The sequence below is a fragment of the Temnothorax americanus genome, unplaced genomic scaffold, assembly GCF_048541705.1.
Source record: "Temnothorax americanus isolate GAGA-0224 unplaced genomic scaffold, ASM4854170v1 Scaffold4, whole genome shotgun sequence".
Lineage (NCBI taxonomy): Eukaryota > Metazoa > Arthropoda > Insecta > Hymenoptera > Formicidae > Temnothorax > Temnothorax americanus.
In genome coordinates this window covers 2,768,659-2,784,296 of record NW_027509547.1, presented here as the reverse complement: position 1 = coordinate 2,784,296, position 15,638 = coordinate 2,768,659, and the positions used below count along the sequence as shown (strand labels likewise).

General features: G+C 37.0%; 4 protein-coding genes and 1 long non-coding RNA gene across 6 annotated transcripts in view; 3 read left to right on the top strand and 2 right to left on the bottom strand.

Moving 5' to 3' along the window:
• LOC143902366 (uncharacterized) overlaps nucleotides 1–15,638 on the top strand; it is a 78,368-nt gene that overhangs the window by 17,231 nt on the left and 45,499 nt on the right. The window lies entirely within an intron of this gene.
• Nucleotides 862–2,683, top strand: LOC143902323 (dickkopf-related protein 3). Its single transcript, XM_077415112.1, has 3 exons — nucleotides 862–991; nucleotides 1,716–1,873; nucleotides 2,112–2,683. Exons 2-3 carry the CDS (start codon nucleotides 1,741–1,743, stop codon nucleotides 2,306–2,308), a joined length of 330 nt encoding a protein of 109 aa, XP_077271238.1. The 5' UTR covers nucleotides 862–991; nucleotides 1,716–1,740; the 3' UTR covers nucleotides 2,309–2,683.
• Nucleotides 2,932–5,424, top strand: LOC143902322 (transmembrane protein 17B). The gene is made up of 4 exons (XM_077415111.1): nucleotides 2,932–3,960; nucleotides 4,501–4,604; nucleotides 4,695–4,808; nucleotides 4,877–5,424. Exons 1-4 carry the CDS (start codon nucleotides 3,867–3,869, stop codon nucleotides 5,117–5,119), a joined length of 555 nt encoding a protein of 184 aa, XP_077271237.1. The 5' UTR covers nucleotides 2,932–3,866; the 3' UTR covers nucleotides 5,120–5,424.
• On the bottom strand, nucleotides 5,516–7,656 carry LOC143902321 (glycolipid transfer protein). The gene is made up of 6 exons (XM_077415110.1): nucleotides 7,135–7,656; nucleotides 6,814–7,024; nucleotides 6,630–6,685; nucleotides 6,428–6,549; nucleotides 5,820–5,970; nucleotides 5,516–5,723 (listed from the first exon to the last, which is right to left on the bottom strand). Exons 2-6 carry the CDS (start codon nucleotides 6,944–6,946, stop codon nucleotides 5,541–5,543), a joined length of 645 nt encoding a protein of 214 aa, XP_077271236.1. The 5' UTR covers nucleotides 6,947–7,024; nucleotides 7,135–7,656; the 3' UTR covers nucleotides 5,516–5,540.
• On the bottom strand, nucleotides 7,726–15,376 carry LOC143902320 (uncharacterized). 2 transcript variants are annotated; one of them, XM_077415108.1, is made up of 6 exons: nucleotides 14,734–15,030; nucleotides 11,409–11,786; nucleotides 10,519–10,953; nucleotides 9,751–10,343; nucleotides 9,344–9,559; nucleotides 7,726–8,677 (listed from the first exon to the last, which is right to left on the bottom strand). In XM_077415108.1, exons 1-5 carry the CDS (start codon nucleotides 14,752–14,754, stop codon nucleotides 9,346–9,348), a joined length of 1,641 nt encoding a protein of 546 aa, XP_077271234.1. In that variant the 5' UTR covers nucleotides 14,755–15,030; the 3' UTR covers nucleotides 7,726–8,677; nucleotides 9,344–9,345. The 2 variants fall into 2 exon arrangements, with proteins under 2 accessions (XP_077271234.1, XP_077271235.1); XM_077415109.1 differs by lacking the exon at nucleotides 14,734–15,030 and adding an exon at nucleotides 15,255–15,376 and having other exon boundaries at nucleotides 7,726–9,559.

Sequence of the window (15,638 nt, the reverse complement as noted above, 5' to 3'; positions counted from 1 at the left end):
CAGATCTTAAATAATCCATCTAATGTTGTTCATTGTCGCAGACATCTACGTTAAGAGTGACTCACTCACGCACCTACACGTATACACGCATATAAATACACGCACACAAAAGCTAGTGAGAAAATTATTTATTGTCTTAATTGGCGATTGAATAGTCGGAGGTTTACAAACGAGTCATTATTACCAATCGTGACATGATTTATAGAAGCTTTGAAACGAGAAAAATAGAAAGATTTATTATCAGGACATTGTAACCGCATGCCATTGAAAATAAATTTATCAATTTTGTTAATCGTGCGAATACATATGCGTTTGGTAACGTAATATTGTTCCATTATAAAAAAAAATAATACTTCTACAATAAATACTATATTACAAACTGAGAAAAATATATCGCGCGCGATATTATTCCTACGCTACAGTTTCTAAAACTTAAAGGATTAATCTTATTTCTATCTTTTTTATAGATATACTTTATTTTAGTATCTCTCGTTATTTGCTTCTTTTTTTTCAACAATCTAATCTAGGGCTGCGGTTCACTTGATGCTATATACAAATGCTTCGTTTGCTAACGTTTTTTCTGGTTTTTCTCAGATACCACAGAGAAAAAGCGATCATTTAGAAACTTCGCTGTCAAAGTGGACCGCAGCCTAGGAAACTATAATTTTTTTATCAACACATTGATATAATCGCTTCAGGATTGATATCACGTTTGCGAGTCTTCATTTCCAACAAAAATATCTCATGGACTATATACAATTTTCAAAAATAGCGATAGTCTTCTAGACTACATGCAATTGTATAATAACTAAAAATCGCTTGTTTTATTCGGCGATTGTCCCCGATCGAATACTTCGCACGCGGAAACGCGTCCTTTATGCAGCCCGAACGTGGAGAGAATCGGCGGTATAAAACGATGCGTTCATCAGTTCGCGCGATCATACGCCGAGCAGTGTTGCAGCAGGCAGTGGACCGCGGTTCGTAACGACAGGTTCGTAATATGTTCGTGTTCGTTGTTCTTGCACAAGGAGACTCGTAGGCGGCGTGTCTTTTTACGCGCGATGACGCATGCGGTGTGATTGAAAATTTCCGACCGGCTTTCGTGAAAATTCCGCGAGACAGTCCCGCGAGGAAAATATTTTCATTTAACGCCGGGAAAGACATTTTTATAATAATTTTTATAATGCCGTTATTTATTCGATAATAACCTTTAATTACGCGTTTACTTGCTACATGAATGAGCCGACAATTCAACCGAAGTCTTCAAGCAAAGAATGTTGCCCGGATTTATTGTTTACACATATACGCGGAAAGAACGGTTTTGCTGAAGTGTCTAAAAATTTAGCTAGACACAAATATGAAAATAATTTTGTTGAATCATCAAAATAATTATAATAGGACGCTCGAGTATGATGCTGCAAAAATTTTGACATTCTAAGCAAACAGTTTGAGTATCTTGCATAATTATTTTGATAGCTCAACAAAATTATTTTCAAATCTGTATCTGACTTAATTTTTAGATACTTCAGCAAAACTGTTCTTTCCGTATAATAATTTCTTCTTTCCTTCTTTTATCTTACTCACCGTTATATTATTATATCATTAAATTGAGAATTGTTGCAATATGCTACGTGATATAACGAACGAGTCGAATGCTTCTCGGTTTAATTCGTGGAATTATTTCGCCATGCAATCTCGAATTTCTCATTTTCCAGAGTTTATCAAGCCTAAACAGCAATTATGTCGCCAATGCCATGTGTACTCTTACTCGTCATCTCAATCGCGGCTCTTCCGAGCATCAGTTCCCTTACTTTGTCCCCTGAAAACTGTGTGACCAATTCGGAGTGCCAATCAAGCTCCTGCTGCTTGCTAGGTTTGTCTCTCTTTTTCTTTTCTCGCGTCAAAATTTTAAACGCCCTGAGGGACTGCTCCTTCTAGCGTCAAGAAAGTTTTTTTCCCTACATTATATTTGATTTATATGCAAGATAGCTCCATCGAAACATTGGAATAGCAAATCGAAAAACTCAAAAATATATTAGACATACACTTCCGGTTAAGGAACCGTTCGAGTTCTCGATAGATGCATTGAGTGTTAACTGATGTCCTTTTAGAGCCTTTACGGTACGCGATACCGACTTGCATGCCGTTCCAACAGCAAGGTGAACAATGCCGAGTAAACGCTGACACTCTCACAACTAATTTGTCTTATCCGGACAATACGGAACTGGAAGTTACAGGTGTCCATTCGATCTTGTGTCCTTGCGCCAACGGATTATCTTGCGATCCGAAAAGCGGCATCTGTAATTAGAAGAGTTTTCTGTCAATTAAAGTGATCGGAAACATTATGATTACGTAAGGTCAGATATAATATTTGGGGAATCATTGGAAAAATCAAGTAACATTGAGAGAAAGTATTTTCGATTATTATCCTGTTGACCATCATAATTGGAATATGTTCCAGAAATTAAAGCGTTGTTAATTATTATTATTCTATCTATTACATTATTATATTATTTTATTCTGTTATATGATATTTTTACTATTCTTTAATTATTGTTACTTATACCAGAGAAACGTTAATGAGTAATTGCAAATAATGTATTGAAATAAATTGAGAACAGATTCTGTGCATGATTAATATCTACTTATGATAGAAAAAAGTTTCAAATTGCAGGTAATATTTTTTAAAAATGTATTTTTTTGGCAAGCATTTTTAACAGAATTGCTGTTATGAAATACAATCTGGAATAAAGATTAAACTCTATCTTCGATTTATAAAGAAAAGTCTTTTATTTCAACAGAGGGAAATTAGCAATATTATTTGTAAAACTGGAAGTAACATTAATCTTCAAATAAATAGGAAATGTGTCAATATACAATCGGGCTGGATCTTTTGTACCTAATAATATTATATTCTAATATTTTATGTGTACATTGTTTTCGCTTAGCGAACTACGCGCCGTTACTGTCAGTTTTGAAACGCAATTTGAAGCTGAAGCTAGAAAAGTATAATCACATATATAATTAAATTGATAATCAATTTAATAATACCGTTACTGCAAAGGATATGTTACGAGATGTTAACGATTTTTTCGAATAATACAATCGAGCCTCTTTCTTTTATAATCGATTGTAATTGTATGAAATTCTAGGAAAAGCATGTCATATCTTTTATTCTGCATCCATCGTAACATTAAAATTACTCCAAGGAACGTAATAGAACGACTTACAGAATCCGTCCTTATGTTGCAAAATTATTTTATATTTTATAATATATTATTAAGTATGTATTATAAAAATATAGTACAACAATTATATACATATATACGAGTATGGTTATCATAATTAATAATTAACATATGTTATTGTTATAATTATTGACTTGTTTTTCTAGACGAGAAGAATATTAATAAGTAACCAATTTTCTCTTTTTATGTTATCTTGCATTTTTTCTTACCAGTTAAAAAAAATCTTCTATATGTGTATATATTTTATTGTAATATTCTGACGAACCACACACACACGCGTGTGTTCGTTATTATCGACCTAACGGGTAAATCAGGCTGATAAGTCAGGCTGCTACTATGACCTGGCTTATTACTGCATCAGTGCATCTGTGTGCTACCATCAGTTACCTGTTCTGTTACCGCAGAGAGAACAGCTACAGCTATAAACAGCTGTATATTTAATATATCTAATAATCTATATATCTAATGTCAGTTCTTAGCTAAAAAGAACCACGTTTTCTGTACCGAGGTAGAAAGTTTAGGGGACTGGTCGTGCAAAGAATTAAAGTACAAACTTAATTTCCAAATGCGTGTATTCGAATTTTGCCGTTTTTCCGAACGTGAGAATTTTACGTTACAATGTGGATGTGGAGAACGTCAGTTGTCACCGCGTCGGATCGTATATTTCCCGGTCTGTCGTATTACGATCGAAAAAAGGAATTTTATGACATAGGTATGCATTTTGCACGTGTTTTGGTGTCGATCGTTGCTATGAGGAACGATAATAGTACATATTTACGCCATTCTGATGATTTTATTACTGCCGTTATTTAGTATCGCGAATCGATTAATCTTGTAAGATACGAGACAATAGCGTTAAATGTAGAGAAGTCACGCTCGTTTTAAGAAAAACTGTGATATGAGAAGACCAAAATATGAACAAAATAAGGATTATGTTAGTTTAAAGTGATACCTGATTTATTTTCAATAGTATAGTACGAATATTTAACGTTTCGACTATATTTAGTCTTCTCCAGCATAATAGTATTAAAGTTAATCAATGAATTTTTTTGCGATTGCAGAGCTAATTATTAAGTTTTAACAGTAGCGAGACGCGTAACTTAAACTTCCAATAAAATTTAAAACTAGACTAAGCTGCTGTAATGAAACTTCCAACTTCGCTAGTTTAATAATTAAATTAAATTTTGCATATTTATATAGAATCTTTTATACATATGGTATATCTTTATATTTCACTATTTGCTTTCTATAGGAAATCAGATACAATCCAACTTACCACTCCAAATGGCATTGTATTTTAATGTGTGGGTGTATCCCCTGTGGTTCTTTGTGATACTTGTCAATTTAGATGCGAAAGTAAATATATATAACAAAAATATAGTAAACTTCTTAAGAAAAATCTGGAGGTAGAACGGAGAATAGAGACAGATATTTCTTATTTTACAGTACTATTACTTGACGGACGTATACAAATTCATAACTGTAGCTGTATTTATTGTCATATCAATATTGGAAGGTATACGGCTTTACTTGGGGTATCTTGGGAACTTAGTGGAGAAGGTAATTTATCAATAAAATAAATTGATCGAGCGGATGTTAGGATTGAAGTTCTCTTCGTCTTTACACAGATTCCAGAATTGGCGAGCTTCTGGCTGATATCAACCCTCATACATTTCCCTTTAGAGATGTTCCTTCTTTTCGACAGCAAAACCAGGCCTCATCTTAGCGAAACGATCACCAACGGTATCATGGCGTTTCTGCTCGTTACAGAAATTATAACAGCTACTGTAGCTTTAAAGAAGTCGGCAGATCATCATGCTAAACGGTTTTATGTCGCACAGTTATATGGGATCGACAATAGTGGACATTAATTAATATGTATTTATTTTATTGCTTTCGAGAATTGACAATATACCTCTCGTGCACAATGAGAGGAATAAGGAACAAGAAATTAAACATAGGTCGGTATTTATAGTCGGATATTAATGTCCACTATCGTCACTGTGTATGGGCTCTTATATATTGCACTGATAGTATTATTGCATTATTAACATGCTAAAAGACTTAATGTAACATGAATAACGAATAGGTTACATTTGAATAAGAGCTGATTTTTGTACTAGTAGTATATAAGGATTTATGATCTCTTTTATGCATAATAAACATGCATAAGTTTTTTCTAGCTTCGTTCCATCTTCTTTTTTTAGATGCAGCCTATTTATGTATCTTTTCAGACAGTATCTTTTCTATAATAAAAAGATGAAATATTGAACTTTAATAATATATTTTACGTTATACCACAGTGTATACTTCTAGATTATGATCATTATAAAATGCCTTTAAAGCTATCACATTTTTCCTTAGATTTATTAAGGAGAACTCCATATTATTTAAAGTAACTTCTTCTTTCCCCGTTTCTCCATCCGCTAATGCTAGTAAGAGCTGTGAACGGGAAGGTGTCATACGTGATAGGAGCTGCAACAAAATCAATGTCCCAACACAATGACATTACCATTTTTAACTAGTTATTAACGTCTAACGTACATATGCATATAAAAAAAGAATAATTACATTAAACAATTGTTGTGCCATCCAACCGTGATAGGGCTCAAAAACTTCTTTGTACGCTTCTCTCAAGAATGCGACCAGATCTTCTGTTGATTCCCCAGTTTTGTGATCTTCCACGATTCTTTCGAAGAATAATAAAATCATATGCAAGGCCCTAAAACATAGCAATCGTTGAATAAAAGTTTTATATCCAAGCGTGTATTCGAAAGAAAGAGAACTTACAGATACATTTAATAAGAAATAGCGACCAATATGTATGTAGTACAAAAGAGATATAGACATTTACAGTCATTGGGTAGATTTTCTGCCTAATAGTAACTTTTGTGAGTTTTGTATTGTACATTTCTTATATGTGTTGAACTATCCGCCGATTATTATTCGGCTTCAAAACAGAATACCAAAGTTAAAAATATAATCTTATATTATTAAACTGATACATAAATTTAATATTATAGACCTGATGAGCATCTTGCAAACTTAAAAAGAATTTATTACAAAGGATGAAACAAAAATTATTGTTGAGCATAAGACTCTGCTTAATGACTGAAAATGTCGCAGTGTTTGCACAGATCCACACACACACACACACACACACACACAATATTCAATACCTTCTTAACCACATTAAGGCGTCAACCGCAATGAGATCTTTTTCTGTAGATTTTTCGAGTAGGATCATGTCTTGCAGAGTCGAGTTAGCGATTTTATCCATAGAATACCTGGTAGTGAGTTTCTGTGAGTGGAAGAACGTACAATTTTTGAGATCCATAGAGACTGTAAAAACCATCCTTGTATGGAAATTCTTTAACTTACATCGATGTTGCCCTGCATGTCGTATCGTATGGGTGCAAACAATTTGCCAAATTTATCTGAAACACAGATTTGTTCCTGTCGCGCGTCATGCTGTATTTAGAGCAAGATTCGTGATCCGTCGGCGGCGTTCGATTCCGTAGCTTTTCGAGCAAATTTGAGGTTAAAATCGTGAATAGGTACGCACCGATTATCAGCACGACATCCCGAGCGGCCTGCAAAAACTCCTCGGTGCTTATCTTGTCGTCGATTATTTCAGGAAATTGCACTCTGTTACCGGATCCTGTTACTGCACAAGCGTTTTCCCGAACGGATGACATGTTCACATGCACATGCGTTCGACACACTTGGAAATAACAAAATAACGCCGCTATGTTGTCATCTGCACAGTGCGTCGTCTACAATGGCAGCAGGAGTATACAGTAAAGACGTAAGCACAATAAGTTATTGACTAAATGGAATTTTTACAATTCAAAAATAAATCGACTGTGGTTGGTCAATAGCTTACCGTTTACGTCTTTCTGCATACTCCTGCTGCCATTGTAGACGACGCTTTATATTCGGTTTTTCGTGATTACTCACGTGCTCGAGGAAAAAAGTCCGATGTCGGCTGACTATCGCTGTATTACTATCAACTATCATCGTTTAGTATTCCGTCACTAATAAGATTTGTGATAAGAATCATTTTAAATACGTCACGTTACTATTTTGGCAACAAATTTATGTGTAGCTTGTATAGAATGTATAGTATCACACAGGATACAAGTAAAAATATATAAATACTTTCTTATATGTATATATTTTATGTATGTTTCTAAAATAATATTTCTAAATAATTTCTTCAATTGTTGAAACATGACAAATTACATTAGTCGCATTCCAGGTAAAATTAGAAATCTCAAACTGCATTGGAGAGCCTTTATCTTTTCCTGGTCTATTAATTTTTTTCATAGATTATATTCCTAGTTTATTAAGCCTTTTCATTGATTATATAATATATACTTACTATAAACTGTGGTAATATCACACGTAGTATCACATATTGACCGTGTATAAGCTTAACGTGAAGGAGAAATGGGTAGAAAAGTTGTTAGTCGTGTTTCTAGCTAATTTTGTATTTTTAATTTGATACATATATTATTCTTGCCAGTTTGCCAGAATTGGTGGTACAATATTGTCTCGTAATTGTTGGTTCACTAGCCTAATTTATATTAAAATAGTTTAAGATATAATACTGTACATATATACGCTTAACCGTTTGAGTGCTGAGGGTGGTCGTAAAAATTTGCGGGAAAATGTCAAGCAGCGCGTCCGCGCTGCTCCTGTTTCACGTCGGAAAGCGTTATAAATGTCACGATAAGTAAAAATAAAAAATTTACTCTATATACATTTTTTATCTTTTAATAGAAAGAAAACGATAGGGTTCGATTAAAGCCTAATTCTGAAAATAGCAGAGTAGAAGCTGAGCGCATTATCAGCTTGCCGCGGCGCTTGTTGGCACTTTTCGACATGAAAAGTGAACAGTATGATCGCGCTGCGTGGCACTCAAACGGTTAGTGATATATAGGTGCTCTAGCAACTTCCGATTTTATATCAATTGTTTTTTTTAGAAATTCTACTTATATACGTGTGTCTAATTGCATACATATTATAAGATTACTCTATGAAATTTCCGCAACGCATAATTACACAAGCGCACTTCCAATATCTTATACGCTAAATATATTCCTCGTTTGTAATACTCAACGCATTTGTGCACGTTACGGATTACGTTATGAATTAATTTGTCTACATTAATAGGAGTTGAGACTATATGGCTCGTGACACGATAGAGACTATTGTTAGAAAATAAATTATTATAAAGTAGTTCCCTGCATATTCGACAACATGGAAAGAGTTGTATGTACGTGTGAGCAAGATGTGTTATCAAATATTTGTCATTTGACTCTGCCATCATACATTATTATATAAAATCCATATCATCTATATGACAGTTACATATATGTAGTGGATAGAAGCTTTTATTTCATTCTTAGCTGTACAAATTGTATCTGAAAGTATAATCAATAATATAAATACCTCAAAATTTCACTGTTAGAGTTTCTAATAAAATAGCAGTAATAAAGCAGAATTTTTTCAACTTTTACGTGCAAATTGCGTTATATCTCCATTCCAGCCGAAATCGTATTTGTATTATCAGAAGCAGAAGATATATAATGGCAGTATAATACTTTGATTAATAATTCTAAACGAAAACTGTGATATCGCTGAGATATCTGGACGATTAACGTTACGTTCTCACATAAAAACAAAAACTAAGGATTTATTTTGATATTATTTTACATTAACGTAAAATTAAAAATATTACATACAACTCGTCATGAAAATTAAATTGTAGATATTTTTATAGATATTATTTTCCAAATTTTCTCACTCAGTTGCATTTATTACAGTAATATATATATCTAAAAATATCTCAGTTTTTCTATGCGGATTTATTAACAAATGTAATTAGCGCGTAAGAGACATCATTAGAAACTTTATTTCTGTACACATTTAATTAAAATACTTAATAAACTTTTAAACGAGGAACAAATAAAAAATATAGCATCTTTAGATAATTTACAATATATGTATATTAAGCCAATATTGCTTACGAACTGTAACAGTCTTCGCCGGACTAGAAAATAAAATTATGCATCATTGTTTCTGCTGACCTTTAAAAAGCAGTAGGAAGAGGATGTTTGAGCACATTCCCGGTGGAGTCTTCGGCAACGAGGGTAAGAGTGGTGAGGCAGTGGGGCGGAGGTGGTGGAACTAAAGCCTCCAAAGGCGGTCGTAAGCCAGGAAATTGGCGGGAACCCACAACCATCCCTCCCGACGTCTCTCTAAGCTCTATTACTCGTACTCCGTATCGTGATCTCACCACATTCCTTATGGAGAATAAAATCACAGCTATTAAAAACAATCATGCTAAAACTTACTTAATTTTATTACTGATATACTATATAAGAGCAGAGTAGTAAATAATTTAATAAGAGATTAGTCGTTGGAAAATCATTTGACGCTTAATTATTTATATCGTTCTAAAACGAGAGCATATTGTCGATAACAGTCAACTCACCTTTTCCCATCGTATTCTATCTCGTGATGATGCCTATTAGAAAAATTGTCCATTTCGCTATTAAACCAGCGATGGTGCGCGAGTAACGCTGCGCATGATGGACCCCAGAATGTCCGATCAGGCTGTGAAGGAGGTTCCGAGGCGATCAGACTTTTAGAGAGAGATCTATTAAGCTCAGGACTAGCTGGCGCTGATAGTCTTCCGGGTAACTGTCTCGTAGTGGATGACGGCGCGGGTCTAGATGTTTCCGAGAACAATCTGCCCCTTCGTGGGCTTGATATTACGGATTCTTGCACAGTTACCGTAACGCTGAGTGGTCGACTGAGGGCGACAGTCGTGTGTTGGGGGTCTCTTCTAACAGGATTACGATTGAAATCGATTCCCGCCGCGCCCACGAAAACCCTGTCGACGTAATCGAATCCTCGACCCATTATTCCCTCTCGTGTGTGGCCGAGATCGAAGGTGTGACCAAGCTCGTGTAGAACGGAGCCTAATGTCGTCGCCAAGCATCCACCGTGCGTGCCACGATAATTACTGTCGTCCATGAGCTGCTCGGTGTCGATGACAGTGGCGTCCAGGAATCTCGATAATACCTGTTAAATTATACGAAAAACTCTATTTTTGAAATACTCTTTTCGGTAACATCTTATATGAAATAAGAAGCAAATTTACACGGATCTTTTTTGTCACATCGAATTGTCTTATGGCTCTTGCGCACGGGACGTCCTGTGCGCAGGAGCCATTAGTCAGCGATCAACGTTAACCAACCTGAGCCATACACGTAGGCCAGGTGTGAAGACACGCCGAACCGAAGAGCGCCAGGCCACCTCCGCCGAGGGCCGCATGGCCCTGCGTTCTCATCAAGGTGTCCTCGTGCGTGCGAGGGGTGGGCGCGCCGCGGTACCTCGTGCACGACAAAAATGCCAGGTATTTGCGATCTTTGGACGCTAAGGGACCGGTCATCAGCTCGCGTGCGATTAATTCCCACAGTTCTCTTTGCTTCATCGCTCGCGCCTGGTCCACGTGAAGCATACTGTGCATCACCAGACATTCCGGGCCGTCCAGGTCTCTTTCCAGCTGGAAGGTTTTTCTACCATAACCGGCTTCTTGAAGCTTCTCGGCTGTCAAGGTCTGCAGAAGCCTGGCACCGAGCCCTATTCTCGTTGCCGCGCTCTCAGGTGATCGATCCTCGTTGCGTGGACCCTGAAAACGCAGACCGTGACCTATCATATAACTTCTATGCGAACAAGTCGCGAGATCATAATCGTTTTATGAGATTGAGCAATCAAGAGAGAACAATCGTGTTATCATGCCGGAATAACGTAAGCAAGAATAACACGGCGACATGGCTATTCATGCAACAGAATGGCGATCGATAATTGGAGAAGTGCACGCTACGTTCCAAGTAGCCTGAATTTATGAGTCACGATCACTTATCTACATTATGTTCGTGAAGTATCAATTGTAGCTAATCGAAAGGTTTCCTGACTGCGACGGAGTCACAGTAATATCGATTAAAATACGATTATTGAAATAATCTGGCGATCTGTGACTTTAAGCGATCATGCAAACTGTAAAAATAATTTCTATCACATTTTACTCGAAAGATTACTATCGCTATAGTTATATACAGCTATAATGTACTCTTGTCGCTATACCTGAAAATAACCATCGTGACCCGCGCAGATGACGTAGACCGGTGTCACTCGCAGCCTGGTGGTTCTCGGTTCGTATATCAGGACCAATCTTCTTTTATGCCCGCCCGCCTCGAGTTCTATTTTGTTCGGACCGCGTGCCAGATCCACTAGAACACGGAATTGCCCGGCGATGATCGGCCACTCCGAGGTCACGTTCTTGTGACCCCGAACGGTAATGTAACTGCATAGCGCGGGTGCACGACCTCTTATCAGGGCCAAGCTGTAAGTCAAGGTCTCGCCGTCTACCAAGTTGCGTATCGTGATGCCTTCCGGGTTACCGTTCGTCGTGAAGGTACGATGACGGTGGTGGTTGTTCGCCAATGTCACGTCCGCAAGTACCTTAAATATACAGGCGCGGGTATCTCGTATTTGTACTTCGGCAACTGAGTATTTTTTGTGCACCACTAAAGCGTCGAATAAACGCAAATGTATGAATTTGCTATTCTCTCTCTCTCTCTCTCTCTCTCTCTCTCTCTCTCTCTCTCTCTCTCTCTCTCTCTCTCTCTCTCTCTCTCTCTCTCTCCCTCCTCTCTCCCCCTCTCTCTCTATGACAATTTATGATAATTGAAACTAAATTAAAAATTTTGATTTATAACAAATTAAATTTAAAAAACTTGACTCAAACACACACACACACATGTTTCCGTTATATATGTCGCAGGGATTTCGTGTAATTCGTTTTTTTTGCAAAATTCCTAGGGAATCCACAAAAAACCGGGATATTAATTGTGGAATGAATAAAAATTACACAATATCTTACTAGTGATTTTGCAAAATCCTAAGTTCTGTCAGTAAAACTGTGAATTTATATTTATAAATGTATTATGACTTATATATATAAATATAAATATAATTACGCGAATTTATATTTATATTTATATAAATTATATATTTATATTTAAATTAATAATTTTTATTTATTCCACAGTATCTCAGTTTTTTGTGGATTCCCTAGGAATTTTGGGAAAAAAAAATTACACGAAATCCTTGCGACATATACACAATTTAAATTGCAGGAAATTTATTAGTAACATCTTGGGTACCAAAATTTGATTGTCCATCTGTGACTATCATCGGTTATTGACTATTGGCGCGGAATGAAATCCATCATCCTAACCTTAATCCGATTAGGTTTCCTGAAGGATACAACGGTAAATACACTTTAAAGGCATCGAGGCAGTCGACTTTTCTACCGTAGACACAAAGGCTCGGCTTATTATAGTAAATTTCTGCGTAGGATTCCTATTATTGGGTTATACTAGGGTACGAGATGAAACTGCGCGCGACATTTTAATTAATATTCATACCTTATTAATTTCAATGACACTTTAATTAATATCGCCATTTTATAGAATCATACAAAATTAAAAAAATCACAATTTTTAAAGAAATCGCAATTTTATAGAATTTTAAAAAATTAAAGGAACCATAACTGTGTGTGAAGCTGTTGTAATCTTTTCTGATATACAAAGATATACATTCTTATAAATATCTCTCTCTACCGCATATGCGTACATATATATAGGACACAGAATGGAAAATAATCTCAAGTGTATACGAAAGTATCGTTCAGTTTGCGACTTGTTTTGTAAGAAAGCTCAAAAGCTTTGTGGATCAAAAAGTTAAGGAACAGTAAGTTGTGCTACTGTTTGTTAGTTTCACGTCGCATTCAGAACTCTTTCGAAAGCGACTTAATCTCCCACGAGTAAAGAAAAACAGATCGATACGCCAATTCCCGAGCGGACATTCTACAAATACTCGAATACGAAATGCGCGGGGTTTCATTTCCTGGTTTTAATTACTACGGAATAGGAATGGTCCAGGTCGTGCGATCTGTATATTTCATTAAATGATCAATATGTCCGCACGAGCAGATGCATATTGATGATCTTTAGACCGAATATATCACATAGTGCTTTCAAAATTACGAATATTCTGAACGCAATTTCACACGAGCCATTTCTTTCCCTTCTAAATCGAGAATAATTAATTGTAAAAAAGACGATTCAAGTATCATAATACTTTCATGTATCATAATACATTATTACAGGAATTTTAAGATCACTGAGACAGAGAACGATCAAATCACAAAAAAATCTAAAGTGACAGATTCAATATAGCGAATGCAAAAAATTTCTTCAAATTTTAATGAAAATTTACTAATGGGATTATCAGAATTGTAAAATGTAAATGCAATTTATAAAACAATATAATAGAAAATATAATAAAATAATAGAGTCACATATATAAAGCCATATGATATAATATGACGAAACGTGCATGTTAATACGAATGACGTATCCACGTTACAGCACTGTTATGTTTCTTTGAGAAACATAACAGTGCTATAATTTGGATAAAAAACATAAGAAACTCGCGAGTTTCATTTATACCTTATATAACACGGTATGTTTTCCGAAATTTATATTATCGAAAATGTAATTTAAGTAATAGTCACGGGAAGATATTACTGCGCAAAAACCTTTCATCATTAGTATGAGAATTTTGCATCTACTATTACGCAAATAATTTCTTGTATTTCACGATAGTATTAACATTTATCATATATTTTAGTTAAACTTTATGCAATCTCCTTTTGAATGAATCCCATTTGATCTTGATAACAATATTTATCAAAAAATATGACTTTTAAACATACATATATTTTACTAGACGCGAAAAAAACCAATTACAAAAATCGTGATACGTCGCAAGTCGCAACACTTGTTATAGTTTTATAACGACTTAGGCACATTTCTATTAATGCGGATTAACTTTAATCTCGGTTTATCTTACTTTATGTCTTTCCAGTTCTAACAATTAGAAAAAAAGATAAAAAGTAAGTTAAACCGAGATTAAAGTTAATCTACACTAGTAGAAATTGGCCATTAGAAAGACTCGTTCTTCCCTGACATTTCGAATTCTCAGATTGAATGCGACGCAATTAGAGCAACTAGGTGGATTAATATCGACGCGAATTAACTTTGAGCAGTGCATCTCGCGTTACGCAACGCGTTGGAAGTAAGATTTCAGTTGCAATACAAACGTGCCCAACGGGAAACAAAAAAAAAAAAAAAAAAAAAAAAAAAGGATCGGAAACGCACACACACAGATGACGTTAAAACTTCGAGGATATCAGCGCAAGGGGCCTTCCCGTCACGTGCTGCGATCATGCGGTAAATTTCGTAACCGTGAGACTAAACCGCACACCGACGCGACCGGACCCGATCCCTCGTCCTTCCTGTCATTATATTAAAGCGCGTCGCATTAAGTGCAGGGCGGATACCGCATTTTCCACGTCTCGCATCTCTCCTCTATTGCTCGCCGACCGCCGTCGATTTAACTCCGCCGACTGCAGCCGCCCAGTTTGCCAGTTGCCTCCGAAGGCGATTTCCGTTACACGCGGCTAACCAGTTGCAAGTAAAACAGATGACAGAACAGCAGACGACGTGTCGCAGCTGCGGCACGTCTGGTTGCGGTCACGCATCTCCTTCAACGCACCGAAAACCCGCGCGCGCGAGATATCCCGCGAGGAGAGAATATGATGCAGCACGCGCCCGAGATCCGAGTCTCTCTTGTCCGAGAACCCCCCCCCTCACCCCCCATGTCATTTTTTTTCTTTTTTGTTAAGGGACTTTCTCTTGCGGCCATACAATGGCTTTCCGGTCCGAGCAACAACCCCAACCTTAATTCTTGGAAGAGATCTCTTACTGTGCGCGCGGCCGTTTTGGGTAATACGAGATATAACAAGGAGTAAGGTAACAGGTACGTAAGGCGAGACACTCCGGGTTCCGTCGATCGACTTACCATTCTGTTGACGGGGAGACGAGATGGACGAACGACGCTGCCGACAAACCCGTGTGAACCCGTACTCCGCCGGCTCCGGACATGCGGAGATAGAAACTGGCGCCGAGAAGACCGTGGCGAGTGGCGGGTTGCAGTACTATACGGCGCCGTCGCAGCGGCGCATGCAGACGTCGACGTCGCCCGTCGCCCGCACTCGCACCCGCACGGCGCACCCGCGTCCTCGTCGCGTCCGTCACGTACATACGCCCACGTCTTCCTCGACCCCCTCCCCTCCTCTATCTCTCTTCCTCTCTCTCTCTCTCTGTCTTTCTCTCTTCGTCTTTCTCTCCCTCTGTCTCTTTCTCTCGGGTGCTGCCGGGAGTGCCGGGTGGTCCTCCCTCGAGC

What these genes read in the sequence shown, in the direction of transcription:
- LOC143902323 (XM_077415112.1), top strand. Translation starts at nt 1,741, where the DNA reads ATGTCGCCAATGCCATGTGTACTCTTACTCGTCATCTCAATCGCGGCT. An exon ending in AAGCTCCTGCTGCTTGCTAG is followed by an intron (nt 1,874 to 2,111) that starts GTTTGTCTCTCT and finishes ATGTCCTTTTAG; the next exon opens with AGCCTTTACGGTACGCGATA.
- LOC143902322 (XM_077415111.1), top strand. Translation starts at nt 3,867, where the DNA reads ATGTGGATGTGGAGAACGTCAGTTGTCACCGCGTCGGATCGTATATTT. An exon ending in AAAGGAATTTTATGACATAG is followed by an intron (nt 3,961 to 4,500) that starts GTATGCATTTTG and finishes TGCTTTCTATAG; the next exon opens with GAAATCAGATACAATCCAAC. An exon ending in TTGTCAATTTAGATGCGAAA is followed by an intron (nt 4,605 to 4,694) that starts GTAAATATATAT and finishes CTTATTTTACAG; the next exon opens with TACTATTACTTGACGGACGT.
- LOC143902321 (XM_077415110.1), bottom strand. Translation starts at nt 6,946, where the DNA reads ATGTCATCCGTTCGGGAAAACGCTTGTGCAGTAACAGGATCCGGTAAC. An exon ending in GGATGTCGTGCTGATAATCG is followed by an intron (nt 6,686 to 6,813) that starts GTGCGTACCTAT and finishes TCTGTGTTTCAG; the next exon opens with ATAAATTTGGCAAATTGTTT. An exon ending in TGGCACAACAATTGTTTAAT is followed by an intron (nt 5,724 to 5,819) that starts GTAATTATTCTT and finishes ATTTTGTTGCAG; the next exon opens with CTCCTATCACGTATGACACC.
- LOC143902320 (XM_077415108.1), bottom strand. Translation starts at nt 14,754, where the DNA reads ATGCGAGACGTGGAAAATGCG. An exon ending in TGCGAGACGTGGAAAATGCG is followed by an intron (nt 11,787 to 14,733) that starts GTATCCGCCCTG and finishes TGTATATTTAAG; the next exon opens with GTACTTGCGGACGTGACATT. An exon ending in ATAGAATACGATGGGAAAAG is followed by an intron (nt 9,560 to 9,750) that starts GTGAGTTGACTG and finishes ATTCTCCATAAG; the next exon opens with GAATGTGGTGAGATCACGAT.